This window comes from Coregonus clupeaformis, chromosome 27, assembly GCF_020615455.1.
Source record: "Coregonus clupeaformis isolate EN_2021a chromosome 27, ASM2061545v1, whole genome shotgun sequence".
In the NCBI taxonomy this organism is placed as follows: Eukaryota; Metazoa; Chordata; class Actinopteri; order Salmoniformes; family Salmonidae; genus Coregonus; species Coregonus clupeaformis.
The window spans coordinates 49215490-49232157 of record NC_059218.1 but is presented as its reverse complement, the minus strand read 5'-3'; the positions used below and the strand labels follow the sequence as shown (position 1 = coordinate 49232157).

Below are 16668 nucleotides of genomic sequence, written 5' to 3'. Positions count from 1 at the left end.
ACTCTGTTCTGCCACCTCTGGTCTATTGGCCCTCCCACCCCTACGGAAGGGCAGCTCCGGCTCAGCCCAGTCCAAGCTTTTCTCTGTCCTGGCATTTTCATGTGCATGTGAGGTGTAGTTTAATGTGTTTATTGTATTTTTATGTGTATTGTTGATCTATACAGAGCTCATCTGTAAAAGAGACCTTGGACTCAGCATTGACTCCGTTTCAAAATAAAGGTTAAATTAAAATCATAAAAAAATTCAGAAGCTCATCTTGAATTGAGATTCACAGTAATTGACTATTTGCTTTTATTTGTCATTGTATAGTAACAAACTTGTCTCACTAAATTATGAGTAGGGATACAATTCCAACCAATTTAGTTTTACTGAGTAGCCTAGCAAAACATATTGCAATTCTTTGGGACAGTAGTTCAGAAGACCTGTCAATGACTCCAGCACATTGTCAATAAAAACAGGATATTTTTATACTGCACTGACAAAAATACTCTGAAAGGTGGGGTAACAATACCACACTGTTTCTCTCATTGTTGTAGTTCTTTGCTGGCAGCCAGAGCTGATCCTAGAACAGTGACAAAGCGGTGTACGTCACTAAAGGAGTTGTAGAGCGGCACCGGAGCAATGCGCAGAACGTTGGGTTCCCTCATGTCACACTGAGATCGCATGGAGAGAATAGATAAAAAAACAGCAACAGTCAATTACAAAACATAGATTAAAATGTATATATAATCATGCGTAAAACACATTTATTCTGAACAAAAATATAAACGCAACATGCAACAATTTCAAAGATTTTACTGAGTTACAGTTCATAGAAGGAAATCAGTCAATTCAAATAAATTAAATTATACCTTAATCTATGGATTTCACATGAATGAGCAGGGGCGCACCCATGGGTGGGCCTGGGAGGGCATAAGCCAGGACCAGCCAATCAGAATTAGATTTTCCCCACAAAAGGGCTTTATTACAGACAGAAATACTCCTCAGCACCCTCCCTCCCCCTCCTCTGATGATCCTGAAGGTGAAGAAGCTGGATGTGGAGGTCCTGGGCTGGGGTGGTTTACGTGGTCTGCGATTGTGAGGCTGGTTGGATGTACTGCCAAATTCTCTAAAACGACGTTGGAGGCGGCTTATGGTAGGGAAATGAACATTCAATTATCTGGCAACAGCTCTGTTGGACATTCCTACAGTCAGCATTCCAATTGCACGCTCCCTCAAAACTTGAGACATCTGTGGCATGGTGTTATGTGACAAAACTGCACATTTTAGACTGGCCTTTTATTGTCCCCAGCACAAGGTGCACCTGTGTAATGATCATGCTGTTTAATCAGCTTCTTGATATGCCACACCTGTCAGGTGGATGGATTATCTTGGCAAAGGAGAAATGCTAACTAACAGGGATGTCAACAAATTTGTGCACAACATTTGAGAGAAATAAGCTTTTTGTACGTATGGAACATTTCTGGGATCTTTTATTACAGCTCATGAAACATGGGACCAACCCATTACATGTTGCATTTATATTTTTGTTCAGCATACATATTAAGGGCTTGTGTTCCATACCCAGATTACATGTAAACCCACATCTGGACAAAAAATCTCAGTCAAAGTAAAAAATAATAATACAAAAGACTATGCTTTTTAGTCCAGGACTAGGCTTAATATGGGTCTGGGAAACTCGCCAAAACTGTACTACTATTGTATATATGAAGGCACTCACAGCGACACCCCTCTTCTCCAGCTCCTGGAACACGGCTGCGATGGGGACAGAGAAAGAGAGGGAGAGTTGGCAGCCTCGTTCCTCAGGGTGAGAGGGAGTGATGATATGGACGTAGGGCTTGTGAGGCTGGGCCTCGTCCTTGTTGTAGTAGTGCTGGATCAGACACTCCAGGTAACCTGTGAGAAGTCTGGACTTCTTCCTCAGAGCTGCCATACTCGTCATAGCAAAGACCTGGAAGTATTGATAAATATTGACAACTAATCAGTTATTGCCAGGGCTGGGGTCAATTCCATTTAAATTCCAGTCAATTCAGAAAGTAAAAAGTTGAAAAACATTGAAGAGAATTTGAATTTCAGTGTACTTCCTGGATTGACTGGAATTGAAAAGTAGTTGACCCCAACCCTGGTTATTACAACAGTTACAGGTCACTGTTAAACTCCATGACTAGAGAGATGAGGACATTTTAAATTACAGTATGAACATGTTCTAATATTTGCTGCATGAAATAGATATGAAAACCCCAAATTATTCCAGTCACCTCTAAACTAGCTTGCAGTGGACACACCAGCAGGATGGGTTGGTTTGATAGTCGATAGCCACTTATACCAGGTAGTAGATCCATGTCTATGGTAAGAAAAAATGTATGATGTCCGTGATTAATTCATTTGGGTTCTGGCTTGACTGAAAGGGTGAAATGAATACAGTATAACCTATTTTCTGTAATACCCTAATATGACCGCAAGATGTCAGTGTAAATCAAGCTTAATGGATTTCTCTGTTCAGAGACCCATTATGCTAACTTGAAGTAACATTCTGTAATGTGTCCCAGTACAGGGAATAAAATGAGAACATGATCACAAATATGTTGATACCATTATCCATGCGGAATCTTGTTTTCAAGTTATGTCCCCACCATCCCATGAGCCTGAGAGAGAAAGTAACAAGTAGTTAATGATACAACATAGTCAACATGCAATAAGAACACAAATCTGAGATGTACTGCACTGTAATACTCACGCAGGTTTGACTGTATGTGCATTCTTCTCATGGATAAAAGCTCCAGCCAGTCCACCAGCCCCAGAATTCACATACTACACATGAATAACTCTGTCAACACATTGCATAGTTTGTCTGCCTTTTTTCTACAATATGCAAGACCAATGATAATCGACAATATTTGAAATGGGCATCGATAACAACTGCAAGAAAATCTTGGTTGGCAATATTAAGCTAGAATAAGTCAATTTCTACCCCACATATTGTTGTCTTCCTGTGTCAGCAGGTGTTAGACAGGAAACTGAGAGTGAAGCCACCGCTAGCTGTTCATTTGCCCTTGATGTCTCCACATGAACCCCAATGCTGACCTTGTAGGAGCACCAGCAGGCAAAGTCCACTCCCCAGTCATGCAGCTTCAGCTCTGCATTGCCCACTGCGTGTGCACAGTCAAATCCAACGTAGCAGCCCTGTGGGAAGAATAAAAATGCACTGTCATGCCAGATGCTAAGGGCAGCAGGCCGGAGCTGTGCAGTCAGGACACAGAGGCAGTTCATGTGTGTCTGCGTGTCTGTGTTTGTTTGCGTGGGTGGGTGTCTATTTAAGATCAGCTTAATAAATAATTAATGTATTCCTAGTGGGGGTATTATTCTGAGGATCATTAGGACTCTGACTAAGTCTGGTTGTTTTGATTGCCCTGCTAAATGTGACAGAGAGGGAAGGCTGCTCACTGTGTGTGTGTGTGCGTGTGTGTGTGTGTGCGTGCGTTTGGTTTGACATCTCCTGAGTGTCATCATTTATTTCCTTGTCGACACACTGCTGTTTATTTGACAAATGTCATTCTCAGCATGCAGTGAATTGGAATGGGCATCAAACACTTGCATGAGGTGAATACAGACAAATGCTGTGAACCATCCATGTCAAATTGTTACACTTCCTTGACAACAGAGGGCGCTGTTGGTTACAATGGCCATTATCAATTATAAACAGGTGTTGAATTTGGAATTCAGAGGTGGAGGAGCCCTCTAACCCTAATCCTAGCTTCATGTTCACATCCTGGTTCAACTCTAACCCTCATCCACAATCCAAAGTCTAGCTTCATATCCACATCCCTGTTCAACCCTAACCATAGCCTTAACCACAACCCTCATCTTAACCCTAGATTCATGTCCACATACTAGTTCAACCCTAACCGTAGCCTCAACCACAACCCTAGCTTCATATCCACATCCCTGTTCAACCGTAACCCTAGCTTCATGTCCACATCCCAGGCTTGTAACACTAACACTAGGTTCATGTCCACATCACGGTTCAACCCTATCCCTAGCCTCAACCACAACCCTAACCCTAGCTTCATGTCCACATCCCTGTTCAACCCTAACTCTAGCTTCATATCCACATCCCTGTTCAACCCTAACCCTAGCTTCATGTCCACATCCCAGGCTTGTAAAACTAACACTAGGTTCATGTCCACATCACGGTTCAACCCTATCCCTAGCCTCAACCACAACCCTAACCCTAGCTTCATGTCCACATCCCGGTTCAGCCCCTAACCCTAGCTTCATGTCCACATCCCAGTTCAACCCTAGCCTCAACAACAACCCTAACCTCAACCCTAGCCATATGTTAATTCCTAACCCTAACCTTTGTTTATCCTATTTTGCTCATCAAAACCTAAAAATTGCTGGAGCTCGGCTCAGTCGGTCTCTCTTTTTGACCCAAGGTGCAGGAGCCCGGTTCCGGGTAGCTCCAGCCCAATTTAACCACTGATAATAAACAATGACTCATCCATTTCACTTCTTTGTCGCAATGTAGTGACAGTATCATAGTTCGACACCAGAGGGCAGTGTTACTCTCTTGACCGTCTAAATTGAACCTTCATAAAACACCATCAAGATCATGTTGGAGTACCCTCTAAGGCGTGGGATCATCAACTACATTCAGCCGCGGGCCAATTTTTTTCTTCAACGGCGGGTCAGATGCCGGAACATAACTACAAATAATTTCTAGACTACAAATTGATCGCAAAAAAGCCCAAATAGAGATCATATTTGACTAAAACATAATCATTTCAAACCTTGCTTACATTGGTATACGAACACATACACTACATGACCAAAAGTATGTGGACACCTGCTCGTCGAACATCTCATTGGCGTTGGTCCCCCCTTTGCTGCTATAACAGCCTCCACTCTTCTGGGAAGGCTTTCCACTTGATCCCTCAAACTCAACTCTGGACCTCAAAGCCAGTTCCACTGCATTTTTCATCATTCCCTTCTAATCAGGGACTGATTTAGACCTGGGACACCAGGTGTGTGCAATTCATTATCAGGTAGAACAGAAAACCAGCAGGCTCCGGACCTCGTAGGGTAAGAGTTGAGTACCCCTGCACTAGCTGTTGGAACAATGCTGCGGAGAATTGCTTCCATTTAGCCACAAGAGCATTAGTCAGGTCGGGCACTGTTGCCACAAAGTTGGAAGCACAGAATCGTCTAGAATGTCATTGTATGCTGTAGCGTTAAGATTTCCATTCACTGGAACTAAGGGGCCTAGCCCAAACCATGAAAAACAGCTCTAGCAGGGCTGAAATTTGACGAACTGACTTGTTGGAAAGGTGGCATCATGACGGTGCCACGATGAAAGTCATTAAGCTCTTCAGTAAGGCCATTTTACTGCCAATTTGTGTCTATGGAGATTGCATGGCTGTGTGCTCGATTTTATACACCTGTCAGCAACAGGTGTGGCTGAAATAGCAGAATCCACTAATTTGAAGGGGTGTCCACATACGCTTGTATATATAGTTTATATCTCTCTTATTATGCTTGGGAATACTTTGGAAATGATTTCTAAAATTAAAATCACTTGGAGCTGATTTGCTGGTGTTTTTTATGGTCTTAAGTCTTGTCCAACAATAATAATACATTTTTAAAAATTTACGTATTACATTTGTGGAACCCTGCTCCTAGGGGATTTGTAAAGGGTTTAGAAGTAGTTGATAGACAATTAAGAATTAATTCAAAAGTTGAAATAACATTTCCCAAAAAGACCCACCCCTTTTAAAAAAAACACTGAGGGGTGGTTCTAAGGTAGTCTTTTACCTTCTTCTGCCCAGCTTTAGTGATGGTGGCCATATCAAAGAGCTGTCCGGTGTAGTACTGCACTCCACTGAACAAGACCACTGCAATGGAATCTCCCTCCTTTTCTATCGTGTCCAGAATGTCCTCTGTTCTCAGCACCTCCTCATCCTGACAGGTAGAAAACATGGCAGTTGATCAGGGTACATAAATGTCACTTTTAATAACTGTTAATAAACTATTTCTCAACACTCAATTTTACTCTTTATACTCAATTTTAAGACTCAATTTCACTCTGTAAGTGTCCTTGGGTACCTTGAAAGGTGCAAATAAAAGTTTGATTATTTAAGTCCGATTGCCCCAAAAGGGATTACTTTACCGGTCTGGGCTTCATGAGCAGCATGCTTTGCTTAGCGTCATATCCTCTCAACTGGATCTGAGATTCCACAGCATACTGAAGAAATCACGCATGATGAAAATGGTTAGAAAATTGATCAATTTACCCACTCTCCTCCACCAACACAGAGACAACAGATCAACTGTAGTGTGAATAACAACAGTGGACTATTCTATTACAACAGGGTAAATTATGACGAGTAGGCTCTGCACACTTTCAAGTATTATACAACTTACAACGGTGTCTTTTTAGGGCAAAAACATGAATTATGGTTGAAATGCAGTTGAAGAAGGCAAATTACTTTCAACACAAAATGACCTTGTGATGGAACATTTTATGTTTGTACTTTTCTAATAACCAATTTCTTTGTTCATGCAAGTCACTGACTCAACGTGCCTGGGAGGAATCCTCACTATCAGTATCTGCAATTTGGCAGTACGCCCAGAACCTTGTTTTGAGAACGAAAGGGATATCTCAGTTTCAAGGTGTCAGCTTGGAGAGAGGAAGCCTTGTGAGGTATTGGTCGGTCACATGCATGAACCAAACGTTAATTATTAATTAATTATGAATAATAAATAAGCTAAATCATGCAAATATAACTTGTCTGTGTAATCAGTATATAAGAGAACTAACGGGACTGCCCGGGTGGAGAAAAAATAAAATAATAAAACCAATAAAACTAAACATAAATATGTAGAAGGAGGGTACCACTAGTCTCGGGTCCCCGAGTGGCGCAGTGGTCTAAGGCACTGCAGCGCAGTGCTAGCTGTGCCACTAGAGATCCTGGTTCGAATCCAGGCTCTGTCGTAACCGGCCGCGACCGGGAGACCCATGGGGCGGCGCACAATTGGCCCAGCGTTGTCCAGGGTAGGGGAGGGAATGGCCGGCAGGGGTGTAGCTCAGTTGGTAGAGCATGGGTTGTGGGTTTGATTCCCACGGGGGGCCAGTATAAAAAAATTATGTATCCACTCACTAACTGTAAGTCGCTCTGGATAAGAGCGTCTGCTAAATGACTAAAATGTAAATGTAAGTAATGGAAGAGTTGCTATTCTATATGTATGGTGGCAAGACTATAGAGTCTATAGAGACTATAGCATTTATGACTACATAGACTACTGAGACTATAGACACAGAGTATAGATACGCAAGACTATAGATACTGTAGAAAGTATAGATACTGTAGAGACTATATATACTGTAGAGACTATAGATACTGTAGATACTATGGCGACTGTAGAGACTATAGAGGACCCGTTAAAGATACATATGAGAGTTGTGAAGGCTAGAGCTAGTTTTAGAGAGTAAACTAGAGCGAGGGCAAGTAACAGTACCATGGAGAAGCCCCGCTGACAGCTGTCTTTAGGCATTTATGAGAAGTGTCTACATGGTCTGCAGAGAACCACTGGGAATAGCATAAGGTGCACTAGGTGCTATTTTATATGTATAGGAAGTAGCGGCAAGAGAACCATTGAAGATACATATGGTGCATAGGAAGTAACGACAAGATAATCGTTGAAGATGCACATGGAGTAATAAGTGAGATTACTGAGAGTGTTTTGGAATAGTACTAAGTCAATGTGGATGTGAGAGTTGTGTGAGTGTGGAAAGGACGTGTTAAGCTGATTTAAATGTGGATAATAAATGGTAAGCTGAGTTCAACAAAGGATTTACATTTGGGATAATAAGAGGATTGAAATTTGGATAACATTACTATTAAGTACTGAGTGAATGAGAGCTATCTGGGGACTAGCTCCGTGTCTGAATGAATACCCCAACCAGATCTGTGTGAACTGAGTATGAATAGAACACTAGTGTAAAGGAGGAATTTGTGAAGAAGAGTATAATGGGTTACTAGAGATGTGATAAAGTAACATAAAAAAAAAATATATATATATATATATATACAGTGGGGAGAACAAGTATTTGATACACTGCCGATTTTGCAGGTTTTCCTACTTACAAAGCATGTAGAGGTCTGTAATTTTTATCATAGGTACACTTCAACTGTGAGAGACGGAATCTAAAACAAAAATCCAGAAAATCACATTGTATGATTTTTAAGTAATTATTTTGCATTTTATTGCATGACATAAGTATTTGATCACCTACCAACCAGTAAGAATTTCGGCTCTCACAGACCTGTTAGTTTTTCTTTAAGACGCCCTCCTGTTCTCCACTCATTACCTGTATTAATTGCACCTGTTTGAACTCGTTACCTGTATAAAAGACACCTGTCCACACACTCAATCAAACAGTCTCCAACCTCTCCACAATGGCCAAAACCAGAGAGCTGTGTAAGGACATCAGGGATAAAATTGTAGACCTGCACAAGGCTGGGATGGGCTACAGGACAATAGGCAAGCAGCTTGGTGAGAAGCCAACAACTGTTGGCGCAATTATTCGAAAATGGAAGAAGTTCAAGATGACGGTCAATCACCCTCGGTCTGGGGCTCCATGCAAGATTTCACCTCATGGGGCATCAATGATCATGAGGAAGGTGAGGGATCAGCCCAGAACTACACAGCAGGACCTGGTCAATGACCTGAAGAGTGCTGGGACCACAGTCTCAAAGAAAACCATTAGTAACACACTACGCCGTCATGGATTAAAATCCTGCAGCGCACGCAAGGTCCCCCTGCTCAAGCCAGCGCATGTCCAGGCCCGTTTGAAGTTTGCCATTGACCATCTGGATGATCCAGAGGAGGAATGGGAGAAGGTCATGTGGTCTGATGAGACAAAAATAGAGCTTTTTGGTCTAAACTCCACTCGTCGTGTTTGGAGGAAGAAGAAGGATGAGTACAACCCCAAGAACACCATCCCAACCGTGAAGCATGGAGGTGGAAACATAATTCTTTGGGGATGCTTTTCTGCAAAGGGGACAGGACGACTGCACCGTATTGAGGGGAGGATGGATGGGGCCATGTATCGCGAGATCTTGGCCAACAACCTCCTTCCCTCAGTAAGAGCATTGAAGATGAGTCGTGGCTGGGTCTTCCAGCATGACAACGACCCGATACACACAGCCAGGGCAACTAAGGAGTGGCTCCGTAAGAAGCATCTCAAGGTCCTGGAGTGGCCTAGCCAGTCTCCAGACCTGAACCCAATAGAAAATCTTTGGAGGGAGCTGAAAGTCCGTATTGCCCAGCGACAGCCCCGAAACCTGAAGGATCTGGAGAAGGTCTGTATGGAGGAGTGGGCCAAAATCCCTGCTGCAGTGTGTGCAAACCTGGTCAAGACCTACAGGAAACGTATGATCTCTGTAATTGCAAACAAAGGTTTCTGTACCAAATATTAAGTTCTGCTTTTCTGATGTATCAAATACTTATGTCATGCAATAAAATGCTAATTAATTACTTACAAATCATACAATGTGATTTTCTGGATTTTTGTTTTAGATTCCGTCTCTCACAGTTGAAGTGTACCTATGATAAAGATTACAGACCTCTACATGCTTTGTAAGTAGGAAAACCTGCAAAATCGGCAGTGTATCAAATACTTGTTCTCCCCACTGTATATATATATATATATATATATATATATATATATATATATATATATATATATATACACACACACAACTTGCACACCCACATGTAGACATACATAAGTGGTGTAAAAAGTATTTTGAGAAGTTCAGGGTGCTCCCTTTATGGATCATTTGATAACGATAAGGTTAAAGCATTGTATAACTGTCTAAAGGGTTAGGGAAAGCTCAGACAAAGATTTGCGCATATCCACTTTTCGTAAAAGGTACGGGACTTGACCTACCCCTAACCAATAAAACTATAAACGCTTATGGGATTTCCTCCACCCCGGTAATACATTTTGAAATAAAACCCATACCCTGTTCAATGCAACCAATGAATGTTGAACATGATTTTCTGTATTCACCTACTCAACCGTTTAACTTGCTAGGTAGAGACTTATTATGGACAGAGCACCCCATCTATAGGGGACTGATAGACAGTGCCAGCCCAGTTATAGTGAAAGTTGATCCCAGAAAGATATTCTAGTCTCGAGAGCGACCTTAAAAAAGGAAGCTCCCTCCAAAGTGTATCTCTTCCCTTCTGAATTGGCCGATGTATTTTATAATTTTGGCGCATTACATATGAATCTCAAAATAATAGACATTTAATAAGTGTGAAGCATAAAATGAATATCCAACAGAAATTGGTATTAAATATATAGAGTAACATTGTTAGGGTAGACTAAAATTAAAACAATGCCTTCCAGTATGGAGAAAGTTCTCATGTTTGTTTTGTTTGTTTTTAAACCTTACAATAGGGGTAAAAGCAGAACATTGTTTGAGAGTGATCTGTGCGTATTAGCAGTAGTGATTGAGAAGGTCTTCCTATTGGGAAGAAAAGTCCTAGTTGAGGGAAACGTATGGAGACTAATGAAAGTAACAAAGTGAACGGTAATATTAGTGGCTTTCAGATAGCACTCTAATAATGCAATATCATCAGGTAATGGCGCCGGAGGAGATGGCTGCCATTTTACGGGCTCCTAACCAATTGTGCTATTGTGTGTGTTTTTTCACATTATTTGTAACTTATTTTGTACATAATGTTTCTGCCACCGTCTCTTATGACCGAAAGAAGCTTCAGGATATCAGGACAGCGATTACTCACCTCGTACTGGACGAAGATTTTTTCTTTAACGAGTCGGACGCGAAGGATTTACTTCAGACACGCGACAAGGCCCAAATCCCCGTCATTTGCATGAAGAAGAGACAGCGATAATCGGGGACGTAGGTCGGGGTGCCTTGTAAGGTTCCGATGGCGAGTGGGTAATCTGCCTCTACCATCAGTCCTATTAGCCAACGTACAATCATTGGATAATAAAACGGATGAGCTCCGATCAAGAATATCCTACCAACAGGATATTAAAAACTGTAATATCTTATGTTTCACCGAGTCGTGGCTGAACGACGACATGGATAACATACAGCTGGCAGGGTTTTCGGTGCATCGGCAAGATAGAACAGCTGCATCCGGTAAGACAAGGGGTGGCGGTCTGTGTATATTTGTAAATAACAGCTGGTGCACGAAATCTAATATTCAGGAAGTCTCGAGATTTTGCTCGCCTGAGGTAGAGTATCTCATGATAAACTGTAGACCACACTATTTACCAAGACAGTTTTGTAGCTGTCTATTTACCACCACAAACTGATGCTGGCACTAAGACCGCACTCAACTGTGTAAGGCCATAAGCAAACAAGAAAATGCTCATCCAGAGGCAGCGCTCTTAGTGGCCGGTGACTTTAATGCAGGGAAACATTAATCCGTTTGACCTAAGTTCTACCAGCATGTTAAATAAGCAACCAGAGGAAAAATAAACTCTAGACAACCTTTACTCCAGACACAGAGACGCATACAAAGCTCTCCCTCACCCTCCATTTGGAAAATCTGACCAGGAAGCAGGAAGTACCAGTGACTCGCTCAATACAGAAGTGGTCAGATGACGTAGATGCTAAGCTACAGGACTGTTTTGCTAGCACAGACTGGAATATGTTCCGGGATTCTTCCGATGGCATTGAGGAGTACGCCACATCGGTCACTTGCTTCATCAATAAGTGCATCGATGACGTCCCCACAGTGACCGTACGTACATAACCCAACCAGAAGCCATGGATTACAGGCAACATCCACACTGAGCTAAAGGGTAGAGCTGCCACTTGCAAGGAGCAGGACACTAATCTGGACGCTTATAAGAAATCCTGCTATGCCCTCAGACGTACCATCAAACAGGCAAAGAGTCAATACTGGACTAAGATTGAATCCTACTACACCAGCTCTGATGCTCGTCGAATGTGGCAGGGCTTGCAAACTATTACGGACGACAAAGGGAAGCACAGCCGCGAGCTGCCCAGTGACGTGAACCTACCAGACGGGCTAAATGCCTTTTATGCTTGCTTTGAGGCAAGCAACACAGAAGCATGCATGAGAGCATCAGCTGTTCCGGACGACGGTGTGATCACGATCTCTGTAGCCGATGTGAGCAAGACCGTTAAACAGGTAAACTTTCACAAGGCCGCGGGCCAGACGGATTACCAGGACGTGTACTCAGAGCATGCGAGGACCAACTGGCAAGTGTCTTCACTGGCATTTTTAACCTCTCCCTGACGGAGCCTGTAATACCTACATGTTTCAAGCAGACCACCATAGTCCCTGTGCCCAAGAAAGCGATGGTAACCTGACTAAATAACTACCGCCCCGTAGCACTCACGTCGGTAGCCATTAAGTGCTTTGAAAGTCTGGTCATGGCTATACCGCCCCAACAGATCTACAGATGACGCAATCTCAATCGCACTCCACACTGCCCTTTCCCACCTGGACAAAAGGAACACCTATGTGAGAATACTGTTAATTGACTACAGCTCAGCATTCAAAACACCATAGTGCCCACAAAGCTCATCACTAAGCTAAGGACCCTGGGACTAAACGCCTCCCTCTGCAACTGGATCCTGGACTTCCTGACGGGCCGCCCCCAGGTGGTAAGGGTAGACAACAACTCATTTGCCACGCTGATCCTCAACACGGGGGCCCCTCAGGGGAGCGTGCTTAGTCCCCTCCTATGCTCCCTGTTCACCCACGATTGCGTTGCCAAGCACGACTCCAACACCATCATTAAGTTTGCTGACGACACAACGTGGGAGGCCTGATCACCGACAACGATGAGACTGCCTATAGGGAGGAGGTCAGAGACCTGGCTGTGTGGTGCCAAGATAACAACCTCTACCTCAACGTGAGCAAGACAAAGGAGGTGATCGTGGACTACAGGAAAAGGAGGGCCGAACATGCCCCCATTCACATCGACGGGGCTGTAGTGGAGCAGGTCGAGTTTCAAGTTCCTTCGTGTCCACATCACCAACAAACTATCATGGTCCAAACACACCAAGAAAGTAGTGAAGAGGGCACGACAATGCCTTTTCCCCCTCAGGAGACTGAAAAGATTTGGCATGGGTCCCCAGATCCTCAAAAAGTTATACAGCTGCACCATCGAGAGCATCCTGACCGGTTGCATCACCGCCTGGTATGGCAACTGCTCGGCATCCGACCGTAAGGCGCTACAGAGGGTAGTGTGTACAGCCCAGTACATCACTGGGGCCAAGCTTCCTGCCATCCAGGACTTACATACTAGGCGGTGTCAGAGGAAGGCCCAAGAAATTGTCACAGACTCCAGTCATCCAAGTCATAGACTGTTCTCTCTGCTACCGCACGGCAAGCGTAGGACCAAAAGGCTCCTTAACAGCTTCTACCCCCAAGCCATCAGACTGCTGAACATTGAATCAGATGGCCACCTGGACTATTTACATTGACCCCCTCCCACTTTGTTTTTACACATCTGCTACTCGCTGTTTATTATCTATGCATAGTCACTTTACTCCTACCTACATATACAAATTACCTTGACTAACCTGTACCCCTGCACATTGACTCGGTACCATCTGTATATAGCCTCATTATTGTTATTTTATTGTGTTACTTTTTATGTAATTTTTTTACATTAGTTTATTTAGTAAATATTTTCTTAACTATTTATTTAACTGCATTGTGGGTTAAGGGCTTGTAAGTAAGCTTTTCATGTGGCGCATGTGACAAATAAAATTTGATTTGATTTGAAAAAATAAGCCTTGAGGTATTGGTCGGTCACATGCATGAACCAAACGTTAATTATGAATTAATTATGAATAATGAATAAGCTAAATCATGCAAATATAACTTGTCTGTGTAAGAAGTATATAAAGAGAACTAACCGGACTGCCACGGTGGAGCTGATTTCAGACCGATACTTTATGCATCTAAGTTTGACTGTGAGCTCTCCAGCTTACTGTTAATAAACAATGATTCATTTAAGATTGACTTCAGGTGGGTCTGGTGGTAATTTCCACAACAACCTGCAGTCATTACACCAACACCCTGTAGGTTTAAAACAAGCTCTGTGTCATTGAATAACTCACATGGTCTGAGGGGAAAGCCTTGTCCTCAAGAAGGATTTTGTGACGTTTTGCTGTAGGTTTGTAAAAAGACAGCTGTAAATCAAATATATTACATGTTGTTAAAGTAAAGTCTTGGTATATAACATATAGTGTATGTTTACGTTGGATATTTATATGAAAGTTATACGTTATCTTACCAGCAGAAGATGCAGATTCACTGTTAACCCATTCATCAAGGCAACCTCCTCAGCTTTAGCCCCTGTTCGCAAACACGCAAACACACACAGGTGATTTAATTCCCATTGCTCGGATATACAGTGCATTCGTTACGTTACAGCTTTATTGTATAATGGATTAAATCTTTTTTACTTTTTTTCTCATCAATCTACATACAATACCCCATAATGACAACGCAAAAACAGGTTTTTAGAAATGTTTGCTAAAGTATTAAAATAAAAAACTGAAATATATAAGTATTCAGACCCTTTACTCAGTGTTGAAGCACCTTTGGCAGCGATTACAGCCTCGAGACTTCTTGGGTATGACGCTACAAGCTTGGCACACCTATATTTGGGGAGTTTCTCCCATTCTTCTCTGCAGATCCTCTCAAGCTCTGTCAGGTTGGATGGGGAGTGTTGCTGCACAGCTATTTTCAGGTCTCTCCAGAGATGTTCGATCGGGTTCAAGTCCGGGCTCTGGCTGGGCCACTCAAGGACATTCAGAGACTTGTCCAGAAGCCACAACTGCATTGTCTTGGCTATGTGCTTAAGGTCATTGTCCTGTTGGAAGGTGAATGTTTGCCCCAGTCTGAGGTCCTGAGCACTCTGGAGCAGGTTTTCATCATGGATCTCTCTGTACTTTGCTCCAATCGTCTTTCCCTCGATCCTGACTAGTCTCCCAGTCCCTGCCGCTGAAAAACATCCCCACAGCATGATGCTGCCACCACCATGCTTCACCGTAGGGATGGTGCCAGGTTTTCTCCAGACGTGACGCTTGGCATTCAGGCCAAAGAGTTCAATCTTGGTTTCATCAGACCAGAGAATCTTGGTCTGAGTCCTTTAGGTGCAAACTCCAAGTGGGCTGTCGTGCCTTTTATTGAGGAGTGGCTTCCGTCTGGCCACTCTACCATAACGGCCTGATTGGTGGAGTGCTGCAGAGATGGTTGTCCTTCTGGAAGATTCTCCCATCTCCACAGAGTAACTCTGGAGCTCTGTCAGAGTGTCCATCGGGTTCTTGGTAACCTCTTGGTAACCTCCCTGACCAAGGCCCTTCTCCCCCGATTGCTCAGTTTGGCCGGGCGGCCAGCTCTAGGAAGAGTCTTGATGGTTCCAAACTTCTTCCATTTAAGAATGATGGAGGCCACTGTGTTCTTGGGGACCTTCAATGCTGCAGAAATGTTTTGCTACCCTTCCCCAGATCTGTGACTCGACACAATCCTGTCTCGGAGCTCTACGGACAATTCCTTCAACCTCATGGCTTGGTTTTTGCTCTGACATGCACTGTCAACTGTGGGACCTTATATAGACAGGTGTGTACCTTTCCAAATCATTTCCAATCAATTGAATTTACCACCGGTGGACTCCAAGTTGTAGAAACATCTCAAGGTTGATCAATGGAAACAGGATGCACCGGAACTCAATTTTGAGTCTCATAGCAAAAGGTCTGAATCCTTATGTAAATAAGGTATCTGTTTGTTTTTTTTAATAAATGTGCAAACATTTCTAAAAACATGTTTTCGCGTTGTCATGATGGGGTATACTGTGTAGATTGATGATGAATTTTTTTTAAAAATACATTTTAGAATAAGGCTGTAATGTAACAAAATGTGGAAAAAGTAAAGGGGTCAGAATACTTTTCGAATGCACTGTAACTTTAGAACACATTTTTAACTAATAGCATTTAAGCTATCATAACCTACATTTTCCACACTACATTTCCACACTACATTTTCCACACTACATTTTCCACACAAAAATAAGTCTGAGAAGCATAATGGCCTTCAGTTGTTTGGTTTGGTTGTACTTCGCTCTCTGAAAAAGATGGCACAATGCCAGGGTGCAATTACCTTTTAAAACCAGTCACAGATAGGAGGTCTCTCTGTCATAAATTATCAACAGCCGGACAGAACGATAATAAGCTATCAGAATTACCTGACAATTGAATCATGGATGTTATGAAAGCTGAAAATTACAGGCTTTTAACTGTGTTGTGTGATATAGGGAACCATGATGACCGTGCATTGGATCCCTTTGTTTGCATATCAGTGCAAAAAGCCTGTAAAGGTGCCAACATGCATCGTTAAATAGCCCCATCTCAGCCCTAGCTCATGTTAACTGTTATGTTCATACAACTTAACATAGAATGTCCAATGGTAACGCATTGTATATGATAATACATTGAACATGTGTTATTGTATGAACTTACCAACCACATTAGCCATGAGTTCCTCTATATTGTTTTCTGCCCAGGCCCAAGGTCGAGAGCCTTGTACATGGCCATGAACCCCCCTGTAAATCAGAACACAGAGAAACATTAACAATGA

At 42.7% G+C, this 16668-nt stretch overlaps 1 protein-coding gene across 1 annotated transcript; it reads right to left on the bottom strand.

Moving 5' to 3' along the window:
- Positions 1-261: 261 nt before the first annotated feature.
- Positions 262-16632, bottom strand: kynu (kynureninase; the record flags this gene model as incomplete). The annotated part of the gene is given in 11 exon segments (XM_045208249.1): positions 262-653; positions 1721-1951; positions 2259-2344; positions 2593-2645; positions 2738-2811; positions 3085-3183; positions 5812-5958; positions 6167-6241; positions 14148-14219; positions 14324-14385; positions 16551-16632. Coding segments are annotated over 11 exon segments (1110 nt in total), but the record flags the coding sequence as incomplete, so codon positions are not given.
- Positions 16633-16668: the final 36 nt, after the last annotated feature.